General features: G+C 39.3%; 1 protein-coding gene across 9 annotated transcripts in view; it reads left to right on the forward strand.

Moving 5' to 3' along the window:
* The window catches only part of LOC138758389 (dedicator of cytokinesis protein 7-like), a 158,981-nt gene that overhangs the window by 49,970 nt on the left and 87,786 nt on the right, over positions 1-21,225 (forward strand). For all 9 annotated transcript variants that reach the window (XM_069927221.1, XM_069927222.1, XM_069927227.1 and 6 more), the window contains exons 9-17: positions 355-504; positions 680-760; positions 2,401-2,557; positions 3,568-3,692; positions 5,427-5,520; positions 6,920-7,082; positions 17,731-17,848; positions 19,528-19,598; positions 20,365-20,503. In XM_069927221.1, coding sequence (XP_069783322.1) covers positions 355-504; positions 680-760; positions 2,401-2,557; positions 3,568-3,692; positions 5,427-5,520; positions 6,920-7,082; positions 17,731-17,848; positions 19,528-19,598; positions 20,365-20,503 — 1,098 coding nt within the window. The remainder of the gene's footprint in view (positions 1-354; positions 505-679; positions 761-2,400; positions 2,558-3,567; positions 3,693-5,426; positions 5,521-6,919; positions 7,083-17,730; positions 17,849-19,527; positions 19,599-20,364; positions 20,504-21,225) is intronic.

Below are 21,225 nucleotides of genomic sequence, written 5' to 3' on the forward strand. Positions count from 1 at the left end.
CCTGTAGCCCCACTTGAGCTTGGTGGGTAAAATAAAATTCAACATGTGACGTCATGTCTCAGCCAAAAATTTTTTTTGGATATTCAAGAATTTCAGTAGAATGCTTTTTGGATAATTGGACATGTACTATACAATGTTTAAAAGGCATTTGAACACATTTGTTGGTAGAAAGGTTCAGAGTGATATAAGCCGAACACAAGCAAATAGGAGTCATACACGTCGACCAGCATGGATGTTGGCCTCAAGGGCATGTTTTTATGCTGTATTCTTGCAATTCAGTGTAATTTTTAGAGGTCTAAGTGTCTCAAATTGTTCTGATTACACTAATTGCATTATTCTTGCCATTCACTGTAGATTTCTGAAAACTTCTACTTTGATTTGAATTCTGACCAAATGAAAGGTCTCCTCCGTCCACATAATCCCCACGCTGCCATCTCAACCTTGGCCAGGTCCACCATCTTCTCTATAACCTATCCATCCACTGACATATTCCTCGTGATTAAGGTAAGAGCTGAGCTCCCCAATATCTTCATTTGTCATTTCCTTTTCATATGTGGATATGACCATTAATAAATTTTCATGTACATTAATAAATTTTCATGTACATTGGCTTTGCTAAACTTTGTATATTTAATCCAGAGATATCTTCATTTTGTATGTGATGTTCCTTCCAATGCAGCTTGAAAAGGTACTGCAGCAAGGCGACATAGGCGAATGTGCTGAACCTTACATGGTTATGAAAGAATCTGATTCCACCAAGGTGAGAACGGATCACCCTCCACCTCCCCCATATAATTGTTCACTCTGGACATTTCTTTTTATCTAGTATCTATGAGTATATGCATGTTATTTCATTATAATTGTTGTTTTGGTGAATAGAAAATCTGACAATAGAATCTCAGTTTGTCATGAACCACAGCATAATAACCTATGTTTGCTTCGGTAATGGGGACATTCACCTTGGAACAAGAGTGGCCAAACATTTTCAGTTCTGGGTCACATACAGAAAAATACATGGAGTCACGAGCCAAACAATATTAAAAGCCTATCACTTTTCAACCAGTTACGCTGTAAGAAAAATGGCGTTTTTAGACCAGAAAACCCCTGTGCCATTGAAAATTAATTTTCGTCAAAATAACTACATAACACTACTGAACAGTTTAACTGTTGACATTACAGTAGATTATTGATGTGCTCACATATTATAATAGGCATTTCTGTATCTGCTGTTCTTAAATTTAAATGAATACAAAATTTAAATGAATCTCAGGGTTGTATATGATATGTACTCTGAAAACACTTTAAAACTCTCATTCAAAAACTGTGCAAAATTAAAAGCTGGGTGCAAAATAAGAACAGGAGAAAAGGTGAAGAAAGGGACAAGGCTGTCTCCAACATTCCTCCACAGCTCGCAGTGAACGCAGTTCATGGCCCAAGTGTCCACCTTAATGATGACGATGCAATGTATAAATCTGTAGACAGGCTATTAAAGTTAATTCAGTCCTTGCAAATAAAATGCCCTTCCGCATGACTTCTGTGGAAAAAGTATTTATTTTCCCACTGTGTCTGAAACTCTTGGCACTCCCTTGGTTTTTTACCGTATTTTTGGTTCCGTTGCATTTAAACAACTGGGGTAAGCGATTTTTAACTGTGGTAAAAGTTTTTTAACTGAGATGAGTGTTTTCATTGATGAGCAACATTTCAACAGTTGGACTAGTAGTTCTTCACAATGCAGCGGCACCTAGTGTTGAAACCAAGAAGTGCAATGTACCTACAATGCAATTTATTGTTAAGAGACTATGTTCTAACGGCCATCTTCTATTTCATTTTTAAAATTTATCCTGGACCTCTTAAAAATGGGCAGCAGGCCCCATTTGGCCTGGGTTTGTAGTTTGGTTGCCCCTGTCTTGATACAATACCATTGCCAATATCACACTGTATTGCAGTATTTGCCTCCAGAAAAGAGTTGTGGGCAAGACCCAGTATGGTATAATACTGGTGGGTTTTTCATTGTTAAAAATACACTTCTTTTTGGCCCAGTCCAACAGTGCAACTGGAAATTTGATAACATGATTTAGGAGATATTTCATTGTCCTAGTTGATATTCCTCCTTCAGCCTTAACTTAGGATTCATCTGAATTTCCTTTTTGGGAAATTTATTGTGCATTTAACAAATATGCATTTAACTTGATTGCATGTAATTACTCCATAAATAAGAGATTTTCAAGAACATACTGCTTTATAAAATACTCATCCTTCTTTCACTTTTGCATGTTCTTTCCTTTTCTTGATCTCTGTCTTTGTTTTTTCTTCCTTGTTCTCCCATCTCCGATCCTCCTTGGCTTACTGGGAGCAAATAACATGATAATTTGTTTCCTTGTGTGCATCCCTGCTGCCTAGCACAAGGAGAAGGTGGAAAAATTGAAGAATCAAGCAGAGCATTTCTGCAACAAGTTGGGCAAGTTCCGAATGCCTTTTGCCTGGACTGCTATCCACCTCATGAACATAGTGAGCAGTGTTGGGAGCCTAGAACGAGACTCCTCTGATTCAGAAAGTGGTGAGATACACTTGAATTAAGCTTTTCCTTTTTGTAGTCATATTTATAAGATGCAGTTTTTTTAAAATGAAAATCGCATCCTTAAACCATCAGTTCAGGAACAATTTTCCAGTTATATCTTGCATATATATGGCACCTTCAACCTATTAAAATATTCCAAGATAATTCTCTGTCTTAATGACAATATTTGACAGCAAGTGGCAGAGGAGGATACCAGGTCTGTGTCCAATCTGAGTTTGCAGTACTCCATGAGCATCATTACTTCACCAGTAGGTTAAAACTTACCTGGATGATGCTGGTTTAATTCATGAACAATCTAATACTTTTGATTGAAATTTAATTTTGATTTGTGGTGGACATAATGATATTAAAGCTTTCAAGTGATGACAGAACTGGTTGTGGGGGGTGGGGGGGGGGTGAGAGGATAGGAAGCTGGAAAAAAAAAGTTTTAAGAAATGAATCTTGTTGCTTTTTGCATGCACTACATAATGAAGAGCTGTTATTAGAAAGGAGAGGGAAGTCAATTTGCAAAGGATTGCAATGGGAAGAATCTAAAGATCTAAAAATACTTCAAAGCTGAAGAAATTGATAAAAGAGGAATTTGAAAGCAAACAATTTCTGGGATTAACTTTTTTTTAGCTTGCTAAATTTGCTTCCCCACTACTTTCTGGTACTCTTTGACCCCTGAACATCCATCAGAGAAATCCAAATCAGCAAACATTGTTAAAAAATGAGACCACCTCAGAACTTTCCTGCGTGGTTGTCTGTAAAAAAAAAAACAGGAATTGCTTCGTAAAAGTGGGAATTAATCAGACACCGAATCATTACCTTAGAAAAATGATTGATCAAGTATTTTAAAACTGTGGGAAAGGCATTTGAGATGGGCAAAAAAAAGCTAGTACATACAGCTTTCATCTTTCTATCTGCAAGATATATGATGAAAGGAATTGAATGGTGGCAGTAGTCCATCTATTGAAAAAGTAATGATAATTTTTCTCTTGTGTTCTTAGAACGAAAGGGAACATGGACAGACCGCAAAAAAAGAACATTGGAACGGATGAGCCTCGGGGATGATGCCTGTAACTATACCAACTTTCGGCCAGCTACCCTGACTGTCACAAACTTCTTCAAACAGGTAAATACTAAAGTTAAAGAATTAAGTTAAAGCACACAAAAGAAATATTCAAAGGGAAGGACTTTTTCTACATTGAAATCGCATTATGTACAAGATTAGGGGAGACATCAGGGGTAAGTATTTTTACATAGAGATTTGTGGGTACCCAGAATGCAATGCCAGGGATGGTGGTGAAGGCTGAAACAGGAGCATTTAAGAGACTATTAGACAGATATGTGGATAGAAGAAAAATAGAGGTTTATTGTGACTAACATCAACCACACGAGACAGAGTGCAAGTTAAACGCTAGTGTTAATAGACTAATATATGCAGTTAGGTCTTGCCCCTGTGCAAGCCTAGATCAGAATGGAGGAGCCTAGCTCCTGTCGGCTTTATATACAAGGTTGTCAGGTGGTGGCCCCTGGTGACCTAGTGGTGTAATAGCATATCACCACAAAAGGATTACAGGGTAGGGAGGGTTTAGTACGTTTTTTTAAGGAATATATGGGTCGGCAGACTATCGAGAGCCAAAGGGCCTGCACTGTGCTGTAGTGTTCTATATTCTAAACTCTTTGTTGAGGAAAAACATCCTGTTTCTGATTTGGAGAGGAAAATTCACTAATTTCTCTATCACTCTCAACAATTCAAGCTTACAACTACTGGGAGCTTCAGAATTTCAACTGGACTATTTATTTCTTCAGTAGAGATCCTACAAATCTAAAAGAAACAATTAAAAAATTGGAGATATTCAACAGGTCAGGCAGCATCTGTAAAGGAGATTGTTTAGCCAGAACTGGACGAATAAGGAAACAAGTGTGTTTTAGGTTTCAGATAATGGAGAAGATCAGAGAGAATAGAGGGAACATCTGTGGAAAAAAGGGAGACCAAGAGAATGTGGGCAACAAATACTATTGGTGACATTCAGGAAAGTGTCGAGATTGCTTGTTAATTGCCAAGATCTATCGAGGAATTTTGAGGGGGGTGGGTGGGGAGGAGGGAGAGAGAACAATAATCAAACAAACATTGTTGGAACTGTGAAATGCAAAACACATCACTTGCTGGAAACCTGAAAAGGAATAGTGGGAATGCTTCATAGGATTGCTAGCAATTCCAGAGAAAGAAATACTCGGTTAATGTTAGAGGTAGGTGACATTATGTCAGAACTGGCCAGGACTGATAAAGGAAAGTCTGCTTTTCAGAAGCGTTGAATTCAATATTTAAGTTCCAAGGGCTAAAATAAGCTTAGGTGGAACATGAGCTTCTATTTCCAGAGCTTACAATAAGTATCAGAGCGAGATTGGAAATTAACATTAAAGCAGCAGGCTTCTGGAAGCTCTGAATAGCTTTTTCCAACTGAGTGAGGCATTTTTCACAATGGTTCTTATCTGAATTTAGTTTGTCCATTCTGGACAACCAGCCATTCTTAATGGGGGCACATTTAAGTAATAGCCTTGTTTTCTTTTCCCCTCACATAATTGTAAAGTTACACAGCCTCAATACATTTACAGAATTTAAATGATGCTTCTACAGTGTTAGCGACTAAAAATCATAAACCTGGATCAAACCATTGTATGGTTGAAGCCAAAAAGACAAATCAAGCCTGGAGAGTATGGTTAATGAATGCTGTGTTGACTCATTGTTCCCTTGTTGTGATCAGTCACTGCCTGGATATCAAGATAACAATGTACTCCTTGTCTAACAATGAAGCATTCTCACACTGAAGGTTTGATGAGCCGCTATCTTTTGTTTCATCAGGAAGGGGACCGTTTAAGCGATGAAGATTTGTATAAATTTCTGGCAGACATGAGAAGACCTTCTTCTGTTCTGAGGAGATTACGCCCAGTGACAGGTAACTTACCCAATAATGAAGCATCAAAAGATGAAACAAGTGCTTATAATGGCTTTCATTGATGAAAGAAAATGCACATTTTTTGTGGATGCCAGGATTATTTGGCTATGCCCAGCATTGATTTGACTGTGTTTAGATTTAAGATCATGATTTGCTTTACAACCAGTTCAAACTCAGTGAGTGTAATATCTTCCCCTATATGTTCATGCTAGTGAAATAAGTTAAAATTGAGATTAGACACCCAATTGTACATGACACATCCCCAAGAGGTAATCTCTCTTGGGGAATTAATGGATTAGTTCATCCTGAATCTTGCACTTCTTAGTGACTAAGAGGTGGCATCATCAGTTAATTAAGTTGCAAGTTGAATATATATATAATAATCTCTATATATAGCATGGGTTTCCCAAACTGGGTTCTGTGGAACCTTGGAATTCCGTGGAAACAAGTAAGAAATTACCACAGAACAGTGTGCTCTCTGAGCAGTGCTCCATCTCCTGTGATGCGCCTGTGCCAGTGCACCACAGGAGTCCATGATCAAACCAAATCCCCTCCCAGTCTGAACCTACACGCTGTGACCCCCCCCTCCCCCGACTCAGCACAGACATCAGGCCTGCACTTCAGCTCCAATCTATGAGAATCCGAATTTACCCGGCTCGGAGCCGGCCACCATTATTCCACATGGGCAACACCATGGATCATTGGACCAAAAAAAACCAAGAGAATGGTAAATTTATTTACTTTCTTACTATTTTATATTCATGGATCTGTCCAAATTTTTCTTAAATGTTAAAATTGACCACTTCAGCTGGCAGCTTGTTCAAAACCCCCCCCACTATTGTGTTCCCCCTAAATATTCCCCTTTCAACCTTAACCCATGCCCTCTGGTTTGTATCTCACCAAACCTCAGTGGAAAAAACCTGCTTGCATTTACTCTATCTCTACCCCTCATAATTTTGTATGCCTCTATCAAATCTCCCCTCTTTCTTCTAAGCTCCTGGGAATAAAGTCCTAAGCTGTTTAACCTTTCCCTGTAACTCAGTTCCTGAAGTCCCAGCAACATCCTAATAAATCTTCTCTGCATTCTTTCTATCTTATTAAAAAATTTCCTGCCGTTAATTTAAATTTAGGTGACCAAAATTGCATCTAATACTCCACATTTGGCCATGTCTTGTACAACTTTACCATAATATCCCAACTCCTATGCTCAATAATTCTCCCTGCTCCTCCTGGATCTGTGCCAGGGGCAAAACAACCACCTTGATCCCTGTTATAGTGTATTTAGTTGCTCATTGTTGGCATTAATCTCATTCCAGAGAAAGGGAATGGATCATTTTGCATTGTACGTTTGTTTTTGATTTTTCTATATCTGTATTGACATAGTTTCTTCTGTTTGTAGCTCAACTAAAAATTGATATATCACCTGCTCCTGAAAGTCCACACTATTGCCTCTCCCCCGAGCTGCTGCATGTCAAACCGTACCCAGATCCCCGTGTCCGTCCAACTAAAGAGATCCTGGAGTTTCCAGCGAGGGAGGTCTATGTACCATACACTGCATACAGGTGATAATGAGCCTTATTCATATTAACTTGATGGTTTGGTCATTGTCACAAGTTGGAAAATGATCGTGTTGTACCGTGATTAAAACATCTCTCTTTTTTTTTAAATTTTTTAATTTTTCACACCATAAATCACATTAGCCATGATATACACTATTTCTTTTTCACACATATACAGTGAGATTAAAACATCTCTTGACGTTGCATCTGTGCAGCAGTTGTGGTTTGATCCTGGAAAATTCATGAGACGACCAAGTCCAACTAAACAATCATATTTTTCAACTTTAGAACAGAAAAGAAATCCTTAAGAGTAGTCTAAAGATTTGGAAGACAACATATTAAATGATAATTCTCTCCTATAATATGAATTGAAAATGTTAGAAGCACTCAACAGTTAAAGTCGCATTCTTTTACCTTCTTCTCTTCATGTTCTTCCTCTCTAACTTATTACCATCCAACCAAATGATTTCAACTATGCTTTATATCCCTGGCAACCCTTGTCTAATCCTATTTGAGATGGCAACCTTTGCCCTAACCACTTTCACTGAAACTTAAAACTGTTTTATTCCTTTCCCAACTCTGATTAAAGGTTTTAATTTGAAACATTAAATCCCTTTCGCTTGCCACACATGCTGCGGAACATGCTGACCATTTTCTGTTTTCACTTCAGATCTACAGTTTTTAATTTTCAAAGATTTCTGAGTATTTATCCTTCAATCAGATCACACAAAAAAAAATTTAAATCCGATTGCTCTCTGTGGGATCAAATTATCTGCTATTTCCACTCTTCAAAAATATATTGTAGTGCTTTGAGATATGTTGGGACTATGAAAAACTCATTTTGAATGCAAATCCTTATTTTCATTACTGATTATGTGCTGTAAATTCTGAAATAGGTCCTACATGCATGACCACCTGATTCAATTCTGCAACTGAGTAAAATGGACATAAAGTCGGCAATCAGTGCTGACAATGGGGAGGTGCTCACTGCAGATATAGTACACTATACTACAGATCGAGTACCCCTTATCCAAAATGCTTGGGTTCTGATTTTTTGGGGTTTTAAAAAAAATTTTGGTACTCAGCAGCACAGCTCTACAGCTTGTTGACCGGTGTAACGACAACATCCTTGCACTCAATGTTAGCAAAACCAAGGAGATGATTGAGGACTTCAGAAGGAAGTCAGGGGAACACAACCCATTCCTCGTCGAGGCCTCAGTAGTGGAGAGGGTCAAGAACTTCAAATACCTGGTTGTCAGCATCTCCGAGGATCTGTCCTGGAGTCTCCAAGTTGATGCAATCACAAAGAAGGTTTGCCAGCGGCTGTACTTTGAGATGTTTGAGGAGATTCAGTCTGTCACCGAAAATTCTCGTAAACCTCTACAAGTGTCCCGCGGAGAGCATTCTGGCTGGTTGGTTCAGAGGCGCCAACTCTCAGGACAAGAATAAACTCCCCAGGGTTGTTAGCTCGGCCTGCAACATCACAGACACCAGACTTCACTCCATCAAGGACATCTAAATGAGCCGGTATCTTAAAAAAGCAGCCTCTGTCCTCAAAGACCCCCCCACCACCCAGTCCGTGCCCTCTTCACTCTGCTACCATTGGGGGGGAAAAATTACAGGAGCCTAAAGATGAGCACTCAACCTCATAAGGACATTTTCTTCCCTGCTGAAGAGTCAATGAACCAAGGACCCTGCCTTACTTCTTCATGCACTATTTTTAAAAATTTTTTCTAGTAATGTAAGATAGTTATAATGTGAGTGTTATTTTTTGACGATGATGTTGCTGTGAAACAATAAATTCATGACAATGAATCTGATTCTGAGTAACACGAGCGGTTAAACAGCAACAACAAACAACAGCAGGCTTTTTGAGCACCAACATGATGCCCGGTGGAAAATTCACATAAAATAATATTTAATACTTACCAAAAAAAACCTGATCTCTGCTTACAAAAGAAGACCTCCTCCCCACCGCCCCCGCCAGTCCCCGACTACGATCCCCACTCCTGCCCGGGAGCCCGAGGTCCCAGGAACGTGAGATCCCTGCTCCTGCCCAGGAACCTGGGGCAAATTCTTCAATTTTGAGAAAGGCTGCAGCCGAAGCTGAGGACTTGGACCCAGCTCCATTTGGCATCTTCCCGGCCAAAGGCAAAGATTTGGTCTTTTTTACTGTTCTTGTAATCAAACTGGTGCCAACAGAGCATCAGAGCCCCATGTGGGCAAATCAGGTGTTGAATTTTTTTTTCCCACTTGTGAAGTCATGTCGGCACTAAAGAAATTTGGTTTTTTTTTGGATCTTTTCGGAACATTGGATAAGGGGTACCTGACCTGAACTACTTAGTTCAACTGTCCACCGGGTGTCCTTAAGAGCTTTGATTTGATAACCCTCTAGTGGCATCAAACTGATAATGCAACCTTGTTTCAACAACTCTGTCTCAATGCAAGGAAGGCTTCATTCTTGTCCATGAAGAAATAAACTTCATATCCAGGATCTTGCTGGATTATGCCTCATTAAATATAAATGTGGACATGCAGCACGGTAACAGGCCTTTTCAGCCCATGAACCCTTCCCACCCAATTAAACTGCATTTTTGAATGGTGCAAGGATACCAGAGCCTCCGGGGAAAACGCACATAACACGGGAAGAACATACACACACCTTACAGACAGTGCCAAAGTCGAACCCTGGACGCTGGCGCTGTAACAGTGTTGCTGCCCTTTTTATGACATTTTTAAAATGTAGACATACAATTAGTTGGGCAGTTTTCTAAAGATCTGTTAGCCATATTTTGTTGATCTTAGTGAATAAGGAACTTTTAAGGATTCCGAAAGAAAAAGTGGATTCCTTATGATGGAAATTAGGTGATTTTTGAGTCAACAGGTTCATAAACAAAGCAAAAAAAGTGGGAAGTTTAGTGGTTCTGTTAATTTATTGATCATAACTAGCAGTGATAAGTTTAATGGGCATCTAATTATGTGAATCTGGAAAGTTGAGAGATAACAGCAGAAGTGGTGGTGGACTGCCATTGTCCAAAACAACATGGTGTCGACATGGGATAAACTCGCTTCTCAGTCCTCTGACTTTACTTGCCTATTTGAACATTTATAATGGTATACATTTCAATATTTTTGTTGGATTTTACAGAAGTAGTGCATAAATGGAAGCCATTAATCCAAGATAATATATAAAACGAATAAGAAAATTAAAACTATTCTATAACAGTGAAGCAGAGAGAAAATAATAATGAACACTTAAACAAGTATAACCTATGGCTAATTGAAAAATATTCTTAAATATTATTCTATTCTACAAATTCTACCTCCTATCCTTCTGAAGTTATCTGGGAAGTACATATAGTTTAACTACCATAAAATAAACCATAAGCTCATAAAACAAGATCTAAGTGATCTTATAAATTATGAAAATAATTCATAAAAGGTCCCATAAACTTAGAACATTTAAATCCATTACAATGGAAGAACATTTGATTTTTTTGCCCTCCCCCCCCCCCCCATATCAGATAGTCATTGAGTATGTGAAGGAGGAACAGCATCTTTCCGTCTCATTAATATAGAATGTCTCGTAATAAGGGAGGTGATAGAGACTGCATGGGATTGAGACATAGTACATTTCAAATCAATTGTCTTAGTTGACCCAAAACGGCAATTATAGGATTAAGTATCAGATTCACATTGAGAACTAGGGATACTAAAGATTAGATATGAAAGAGATCTTTCCAAAAATATGCATAGAGGAACAAGACCAAAACATATGTAACAAAGTATCTTCTTCAGTCTTGCACCTGTCACATTTCAAGGACATGTTAGAGTAAAATTTAGTCAACTGAACTTTAGAAAGGTAAGCTCGATGATAATGGTATACTTAGTTTACGTGTCATCGTGAATTTTCAAGGTAAATTTGGCAATCACCCAGAAAACATGATTTAAGCAAACTATTGTCAACAAATGTTAATTTGTATCAATTCTAGTCTTGATTAAACAGTGTCTGCCTGTCCCGCATCGGACTTGTCAGCCACAAACGAGCCTGCAGCTGACGTGGACTTTACCCCTCCATAAATCTTCGTCCGCGAAGCCAAGCCAAAGAAGAAGTCTTGATTTAAAATGAGACCACATCTGGATTCACAATGACTCCTTTCAAGAGTGTTGCCCTGCATCAGTTGAGCAAGTCAGCGTGTTACTCGTTTCACACCCTGTAAATGATATCAAAAAAACTTAACATATAATAACATAACAATTACAGCACGGAAACAGGCCATTAGGCCCTTCTAGTCCGCACCGAACCAAACACCCCTCTCTAGTCCCATCTCCCTGCACAATGCCCATAACCCTCCATCTTCTTCTCATCCATATACCTGTCCAAACTTTTCTTAAATAATACAATTGACTCCGCCGCCACTATTTCTCCCGGAAGATCATTCCACACGGCTACCACTCTCTGAGTAAAGAAGTTCCCCCTCATGTTACCTCTAAACCTCTGCCCCTTAATTCTTAACTCATGTCCTCTTGTTTTAATCTTTCCTCCTCTTAACGGAAATAGTCTATCCACATCCACTCTGTCTATCCCTTTCATAATCTTAAATACTTCTATCAAATCCCCTCTCAACCTTCTACGCTCCAAAGAATAAAGACCTAATCTGTCCAATCTCTCCCTATACTCTAGATGCTTAAACCCAGGTAACATTCTGGTAAACCTTCTCTGCACTCTCTCCACTCTGTTTATATCCTTCCTATAATTAGGCGACCAGAACTGCACACAGAACTCCAAATTAGGCCGCACCAACGTCTTATACAATCTCAACATCACCTCCCAACTCCTATATTCCATGCAATGATTGATAAAGGCCAGCATACTAAAAGCCTTCTTCACCACCCTATTCACGTGAGTTTCTACCTTCAGGGAAGGATGTACCGTTACTCCTAAATCTTTCTGCTCTTCTGTATTCCTCAATGCTCTCCCATTTACCACGTATGTCCTGTTCTGATTCTTCTTACCAAAATGAAGCACCTCACACTTATCAGCATTAAATTCCATCTGCCATTTTTCAGCCCAATTTTCTAAGCAGCCCAAATCCCTCTGCAATCCTTGAAAACCTTCTTCATTATCCACTATTCCACCTATCTTAGTATCGTCTGCATATTTACTAATCCAATTCACCACCCTATCATCTAGATCATTAATGTATATAACGAACAACAATGGGCCCAATACAGATCCTTGAGGCACACCACTGGTCACCGGCCTCCAACCTGACAGACAATTATCCACTACCACTCTCTGGCCTCTCCCTTTCAGCCAATGTTCAATCCATTTGACTATCTCAAAATTTATACCTAAAGACTACACCTTCCTAACTAACCTTCCATGTGGTACCTTATCGAAGGCCTTACTGAAGTCCATATAGACAACATCCACTGCGCTACCCTCATCCACATTCCTAGTCACCTCTTCAAAAAATTCAATCAGATTGGTCAAACATGACCTTCCTCCCACAAATCCATGTTGAGTGCTCCTGATCAGACCCTGTCTATCCAGATGTTTATAAGTACTATCTCTAAGAATTTTCTCCATTAATTTACCTACCACAGACGTCAAACTTACAGGCCGATAGTTGCCAGGCTTCCTCCTTGAACCCTTTTTAAATAACGGAACCACATGCGCAATGCGCCAATCCTCCGGCACTATCCCCATATCTAATGACATTTGGAAAATTACCGCCAGAGCCTCTGCTATTTCCTCCTTCACTTCTCTCAATGTCCTAGGGAAGATCCTGTCTGGTCCCGGAGACTTATCCACCTTTATATTCTTCAAAAGCCCTAAAACTACATCTTTTGTAATCTCTATATTCCCCATATTTACCCAGTTTGCTTTTTTTTATCTCACATCTCCCAATATCCTTCTCCTTAGTGAATACCGAAGAAAAGAAACTGTTCAATATCTCCCCCATTTCTCTAGGCTCCACACACAGTTTTCCGCTCTGATTTTCTAAGGGACCAATTTTGTCTCTAGCTTTCCTTTTACCATTAACATATTTGTAGAACTCTTTTGGATTAGTTTTCACCCTGCTTGCCATAGTTTCCTCGTACCTTCTTTTAGCTTTCCTAATTCCTCTCTTAAGATTCCTCTTACATTCAATGTATCTTTCAAACATCTCCTTAACTCCATGCTTCTTATATCTAATGTACGCCTCCCTTTTTCGTCGAACCAAGTTTCCAATATTCCTTGAAAACCACGGCTCTCTCAAACCTTTTGCCCCTCCTTTTAACCTAACAGGAACATAAAGCTTTTGCACTCTCAAAATCTGATCTTTAAAAGACTTCCATCTCTCTACTACATCCTGCCCATAAAACAAATTGTCGCAATGTACACCCTGCAAGTCCTTTCGCATCTCCTCAAATCTAGCTTTTCCCCAATCAAAAACCTCAACCCTTGGCCCTGACTTCTCTCTTTCCATAATGACATTGAAGCTGATGGCATTATGATCACTGGACCCAAAGTGCTCGCCAACACTAACCTCCGTCACTTGACCCATCCCATTTGCCAACAGTAGATCTAACACTGCTCCTTCTCTGGTTGGCACCTCTACATATTGTTGTAAAAAAACTATCTTGCATACATTTCACAAACTCTAACCCATCCAGTCCTTTCACAGAATGTGTTTCCCAATCTATATGTGGAAAATTAAAATCTCCCATAATTACAACCCTGTGCTTATCACAAATATCTACTATCTCCCTACAGATTTGTTCCTCTAGGTCTCGGTCCCCTCCGGGTGGTCTATAATACACCCCTACAAGTGTAACCTCTCCTTTCCTACTCCTCAGTTCCACCCAAATAGCCTCCATGGATGTGCCCTCTAATCTATCCTTCCTAGGCACCGCTGTAATATTTTCCCTGACAAGCAATGCAACCCCACCTCCTCTTGCCCCTCCGACTCTATCACACCTAATCTTCTTCAAAGGTTTTGAATAAATATTAGAATAAGATGCAAGAGTAACATCTGAATTGTATTTAATTCCAACAAATTCAGTTGTGTGTTAGTGGATATGCAGATGTCCCTGTTTGCTGTACGCCATCTGTTTTACATGTACTTAAATGGACTGATGTACGAATGTAGTAACCTGGGTTCATGTGATGCCCGGAGACAGTTTTGGTTGGAGAATGTGCAGCGCTGGAGCCTTTCAGCATTTTGAACAATGGCATCTGTTGGAGCAGGTGCAATGTGAGCTTTTTGATTCATTTATCCAATGTGCTCATAGCTGTAGAAAAGTTTTAAATATTTGTACTTCTTCAGAGAACAATAGAAAACTGAATGCCTTTCAGGATTATTGTCAGGAATTATTAGTGTTAGCTACAGAGAATGAGTACATTTAACCACAGTGGGGATTGAATATTTATTTGTCAAGTGATAGACACTAATGTACTGGAAAAAGTACGTTCCAGGAAATGCCGTGTTCATTTAATCTTAATCATAATGCAACATTTTTCAAGGGGAAAATTATAGTAATTGGCAATACTTGAAGAAATTCCCCAAGATTTTCCTTTTGAAGATTTCTCATAATGCAGAGGATTTAGGATTACACTGTGTAACATTGCCATACATTGAAGTTTTAGAATCAGCAATCTTTGGCTTTGGCTTTGGCTTGGCTTCACGGACGAAGATTTATGGAGGGGTATGTCCACGTCTGCTGCAGGCTCGTTGGTGACTGACAAGTCCGATGCAGAACAGGCAGGCGCGGTTGCAAGGGAAAATTGGTTGGTTGGGGTTGAGTGTTGGGTTTTTCCTCCTTTGTCTTGTCAGTGAGGTGGGCTCTGTGGTCTTCTTCAAAGGAGGTTGCTGCCCGCCAAACTGTGAGGCGCCAAGATGCACGGTTTGAGGCGTTATCTGCCCACTGGCGGTGGTCAATGTGGCAGGCACCAAGAGATTTCTTTAAGCAGTCCTTGTACCTCTTCTTTGGTGCACCTCTATCTCGGTGGCCAGTGGAGAGCTCGCCATATAACACGATCTTGGAAAGGCGATGGTCCTCCATTCTGGAGACGTGACCCACCCAGCGCAGTTGGGTCTTCAGTAGCGTGGATTCGATGCTTGCGGATTCTGCCAGCTCGAGTACTTCGATGTTGGTGACGAAGTAATTCCAATGAATGTTGAGGATGGAGCAGAGACAGCACTGATGGAAGTGTTCTAGGAGCCGTAGGTGATGCCAGCAATCACTTATTGAGAAAGGGCAGTAAATGAAGGCTTTGTTAGCACCATCTAAGTAAAAAAAAAATCAAACTGAAAATCTGCAAAATTGATTTTTCTGTACAGAATTTTTTCTGTTTTGTTTTGAGTTTCAAAGCTTTTACTTTGATGTAGTTTGATTTAGAATAAAAGAGAATATTATTATATTGAGGTGAGGTAATTCAAAATTCAGAGATGTAAAGGGAGTCCTCGTGAAGGATACTCCAAAGGTTAACCTTCAAGTTTAGTTGGTGGTGAAGAAGGCAAGTACAGCACAGTAACAGGCCCTTCCAGCCCATGAGGCCGTGCTGCCCAAATGCCCAATTAACCTTCTAACCCCCTTGGAACATGGGAAGAAATCCACACTGTCAAGGTAAGAGTGTACATGCTCCTTACAGATGATGGTGAGTTCGACGTCCCTCACTGGAATTGTAAGAGTGATGTGCTAACCGCTACACTTCAAGTCATTCTCACCTGCTTCATCCCAAAAACCATTTTCATTGTATGGCTCCTGAATTATCCCACTGATGACCTTTGAACTTTGATCAGGAGAAAAGGAAATCTAAAATGTATCTTGTGGAATCAGACTGCTCATAACATGCATACTTAAAAGCACATTATAGCCCCTTTCACACAGCGTTTGAAAGCCAGGTTTGATCCTCCTTTTGAGCGCTGTGTAAAGTATCGAAGGCAGATTGGGGGATGGGTCTAGACTTACCTGGCTTCGATCTGCCAAGATAGGTAGTCTCAGTGTTGGAGCCAGGGAGCCGGCTTTTGTTTTGGTTCTGTGTGAACAAGCAAGCCAGCTTCCAGAGGTAGGTTCTATATAATGGCAATAAAATGACTTTTCGTGTAAAAAGGGTTTTTGTTACTCTCAGGAAAAAATTGTAAAAATCTGAAATAAAACTAATAAGTGCTGTAAACAGCAGATCACTCAGCCTCTATAGGGGAAAGCAATTAATTTTCCAGACAAAATTAGTTTAATAATTAATAAATCTAGATCAAGTCCAAAATTCTTTTTCTTGAAGAGCAGCTCCACTTAATGTAAAACGTTAATCTCCATTGTTGAAAAGAAACCTGTTGAATACATGAAGCTACAGATTGATAGAACAATCAGATGGAACAGAATGGTAACAGCGTAATCTAAATCGAATTTTCCTACCAGGGAGAATGTTAGAGGAGCTGATGATGTGTTTGAGGCTATAATTCATTTTGGGGGTTGTGTGTGTTAGGAGGAGGAAATTGTGGCAATGAAAGTACAATAAAATCCCTGTAATCCAGAATTCAAGAAAACGGCAAAAAAAAATCACGGAAAATCAAATGTTAAGAAAAATTGGTGTGCCTTGCCATTAGTTCTCCATTCACACAGCATGCAATCTCAAGCAACCTAGAAATTCACTTATCTGGCATCTACCAATATACACAGGTACTGAATACCAGGGATTTTATTGCATTTGGTATTGAACTGAATTGCTAATTTATCCTGTATTTGCTTCAAGTGTGCTGCGCCTACCTTTATCAGGCGGAATGATTAATAAAGTAAGTCTGTGAAGCTGATATAAAGCAGCTCACTAGGAAGCTGTCCCTTCACCGTTTTAGTGTTTTCCCACCTGACAAAACAAGAAGCAAGTTAGTTTGGCAAGCACATTTTATACAGAGGACATCAGAGGTTGCCTGGGTATTGCTCCTTGGGACTTTTCACAAGAATATAAATTGTTAAAATAAATTTTGGCAATGGTATATGCAATCAGGTTCTAAACATGAGACTTACACCCTCCAACATATTCCCAGTTCTATTATTCTTCCCAGTATTGTCTTAAGTTGTTGTTTGCTTTGTTGCTGCTTCCAGCTGTTACATTGCAGTCTGTAACAATTAAACTACAGTTTCATAAATGGAAGTATTACGTCTTAACTGTGATGCTGTGCGACCGTTTGTTTTCAGCTACATTAAAATCAGAGGAGTTACAAACCAATTTCAAAAGATGTCTGTTTTTATTTATTAATAGGTTAATGGCAGCCTTCAGGAGAGCCTAATTTCAAGAAGAAATTTTCAACCCCTTATTTATGTAGACGGCAGAGTGTGCTTTTCAGGAGTAGCTGTTTAAAGCATATATCAAGGTGTAAAAGCAAAGCAGGCCACTTGTCGGAAAAAATTAATTGACTGAAATTTGGGAGAATCTTGAGGATGCAAAAGGAGGTTAATTTGATTCTCTTTCTCACTTTCGAACATTGCTGTTGAATATAGGCAGTTAAAATATACATCCCTATCTGGAAATGTCACATGTAAGGGGAATCCTTGTTTCTAAGATTTACTTTTGTCTATTAACTTTGGATAGGCATTCACTGTCGTTTGTGCTCGGTTTTGGGTGTGTTTTGTCTGCCTAATCGACTTTTATTATTGCTCTTAGGAATCTGGTATATGTTTACCCACAGAATTTAAATTTCAACAGTCGACAAGGTTCTGTGCGGAACATCACAGTGAAAGTCCAGTTCATGGCAGGAGAGGACACCAACAGTGCCATGCCGGTAAGAAACAACTTGCATTGATCCCTTGCAGCATAATTCTACAAATATGTTAGTACAACGTCTATTTAACCATACCACCAAAGCACATGATGCAAAAGCAATGAGTCTCATTATTATTTAGAAGTCCAACTGAAGACTTGTTACTAAGATATCAAAAGAGATGAATCAGGCTTGATGTTATCAAGCTTTAGCCCTGAGATCAAGGATGAAAAAGATTATAAAAAATACGCTTCTTTAGTGTTTGGCTTTACCATTATCCAGAATTACTTTGCATTCAATTCAATGATGTAGTCGAACTGTCAAAAGTTATATTCAGCATTGACACAAATGGCAAATAAGCTGTTTCTATCGAGTTCATCTCTATTCGTATTAACTCCACAACCTTTACAGAATTTCCATCGCAACAGGGATACGGAGCTTTGGCTGAATGTCTAAAATGAAGAGCAAAGCTCCTGCAGTACTTCCCTGAAACTTTGGTTGCTGGAAAAGAATATATGTGGGACAGTGCAATAAAACCATGATTAGAAGACAAGTGTGAGAAATTGGCTCCTGCACCTGGAGGAGTCTGAATTTCCCACATTTGGTGAGAGTCAGTGTGCTCCTTTCACAAAGAAAGCTTCTATGCTTCTTGATACTGTTATTTTCACCTACACTTGTACAATTTTTGCAAAGTAAGTACTTAACAGAGAAGTACATGTTGTACTTGCTGCAATACCAACATTATTAAAGCATAATTATCAATACTTGAGAAAATTGCAAGAACTTTTACTCCCACAGGATGTGAGTGCAGATGCCTATGTTTGTGAGATGTCAAAGTTATCTATTCTTAAATTACCCTTAGCATTCAGACATTGACATATTTTTTAAAAAAACTATCTCAGATGTTACAAGAGATATTTTGGGGCTGCTCTTTGATTGCTGAATGTGGTGAAACTTTCAATCTTTGTACAGTTCACTCTTTTCCGTCAATAATGCTGACTGTTACTTGGAGTATTCTTCAGTGATTATCTGCAGCGCCTTACCTTTTCCAAGCATGGTTGTTTTGTCACAAGACCCCAAGAAGTAAGGAGCAGGCACCCAGTATCTTCTTCACAGCTGGAACTAAAGTTTTTTTCTGTTTCTGCCCTCACCAACCTCATTTCTTTCACAAGCAGAAAAGGCTGGAAAAAAAATCAACATGTCAGACAACGTCTTTGGAAAAAGAAGCTTATGGTGTCTGATCGAAGATCCCTTATCAGAGCTGGGAAAGGAGGAAAACAAATGTGTTTATGGAGTCAAACCTTGATCATTTCTTAGCAACCACAGTTGCTGCTCAATCTATTGTTTATCCAGCAGTTTGTATTTTTTGCTCCAAATATCAGCATCTGCAGACTTTTCATTCCTTTCTTTCCTGTCCAACGTTAGCTTTGAATATCCATACAGCTAACCTTCCCCGGATACTTAAGCTACCCTTAGCTTTAAAAGTCTTACCTGAAACTATCTGAGCTGACTTCTACATTTACCTCCTCTTGATTATGTCATCCCAGTAGTTTTTCTTAATTTTGTTTTCAGATCCAAGGGCACAATTTTGTTACTTGCCACAATGGGCTTGAATTCTGTGATCTAACCTGCATCAATTGGAGTGTTTCTCCTGCCTAGTGCTACCTAACAATGTGTTGCTGCCTTCTGTACCAATGCAGGTTATCTTTGGGAAGTCCAGCTGCGCTGAATTTTCAAAAGAAGCATATTCTGCTGTGGTGTATCACAACAAGTGAGTTCTTAAACTTTAAGTCCTTTCTGGGTTTTAAGGGGCTATGCCGATGATTCTTAAGCTTACTGATTTGCTACTGCATTGAAAGGAGGCGTTCCCTTTTTTCAGTGTCACTTTGTCAGCAATTCATGGAAGATCTTCAGTCATTTGTATCCACAGAAGGGCAAAGATCTACACTTGAGGCATCCCTTGTGCGGTGCATCTAAAAAATGGAGAGTGTTGTCCTTGCACCTCAGCAGCATTCCTGCTAGAAACTGCCAGTTGTTTGAAGTCTGCAAAGGGCTGACTCAGCAGCCAACCATGACAACCAAACCCTCAGCTGAGTCAATCTTTGGGCCATGAGAATCTAATCTGTAAACGTGAAAAGTAGTCAGCACAGAGACACGGGACTGCAAGATAAATCAATAAAATTAACGATCCGAAAGAAATTGCATGCAACTTGTACAATATAACTAAACTGTAATATGTTATTTTGTGTCATGATCTTATTGAATGGTGGACCAAACTGAAGGAGTCAAATGGGCCTTCCCTTGTTCCTATTTCTCATGGTCTTAGCTTGATGAGTTAACTGTGAGTTCAGTATTGCACTGATTACAGAAATGATTTCATTCACCCAATGAAAGATTTATGTACCTCCTTTGAAAGAGATAGATGGTAGAAAAAGGAATTTTTCAAACTGGAGGGCTGAAAGTGAATTCAAGCATCCAGCAGCCTCATGTTTGCCAGAGCATTAAACAGAATTTGACATATTGTGTATTCTTTGCAGATGTCCAGAGTTTTATGAGGAAATTAAAATGAAAATCCCAGCTAACTTAACGGACAATCATCACCTGCTCTTCACCTTTTACCACATCAGCTGTCAGCAGAAACCCAGTTCGTCACTGGAGACACCTGTGGGATACACAGTAAGTGGCTATGAATAGTTAAAGTGGCCAGCGAAATTCAAGGCATGGTTTTCCAGTCAAGAGTGATAATTAAGACCTTAGTTTATGTTTCTTGTGTTAATTAAATATTGGGATTTAATGTTTAAGATGGTGGATTAGAATTGTGCCCTTTTTTCATCATTTCCAAAATAAACTTGGTTAAAAACACAGGATGTCGAGAGACAAATTCACCCATACAACTAATTGAAAAAGTTCCTATAGCTGAATGATCTTATTGGGATTTTATGTCATTTATTTTGCTTTTAGTTTTAACACCGTGGAGTTAAGAACATCAAGTACTCACAGTAATAGAAATATGTACTTGGGGTTTTAAGTCATTTGGGTGTAATTGGGCGACATGCACTTGTGGGCTGAAATGGCTTGTTACTATGCTGTATGTCTAAATTATCTTAAAATCCAGAATTTTTTGTTATATTTTTAAAAAAATTATAACTCAACAGGTTTTGCAGCATTCAGAGGAGGTAGCCGACATTTAGGGATCAAGCCCTAAAAGGCAATTATATATCTTTACCTCCTACTGACACCGCAAGACCTTCAGCATTTCTGTGTTTTTACTAAAGTGAGAGGATGGGGAGTGTGGGAACTGGGGCCCTGGTTTGGGGAGTGTTGGAACACGGGAGGATCATAGGTAATCAATGGTGCATTTTAAAAACCATAAGGCTGGGCAGCTTCTGCTGCCCATT

The sequence above is a fragment of the Narcine bancroftii genome, chromosome 3, assembly GCF_036971445.1.
Source record: "Narcine bancroftii isolate sNarBan1 chromosome 3, sNarBan1.hap1, whole genome shotgun sequence".
Classification (NCBI taxonomy): Eukaryota; Metazoa; Chordata; class Chondrichthyes; order Torpediniformes; family Narcinidae; genus Narcine; species Narcine bancroftii.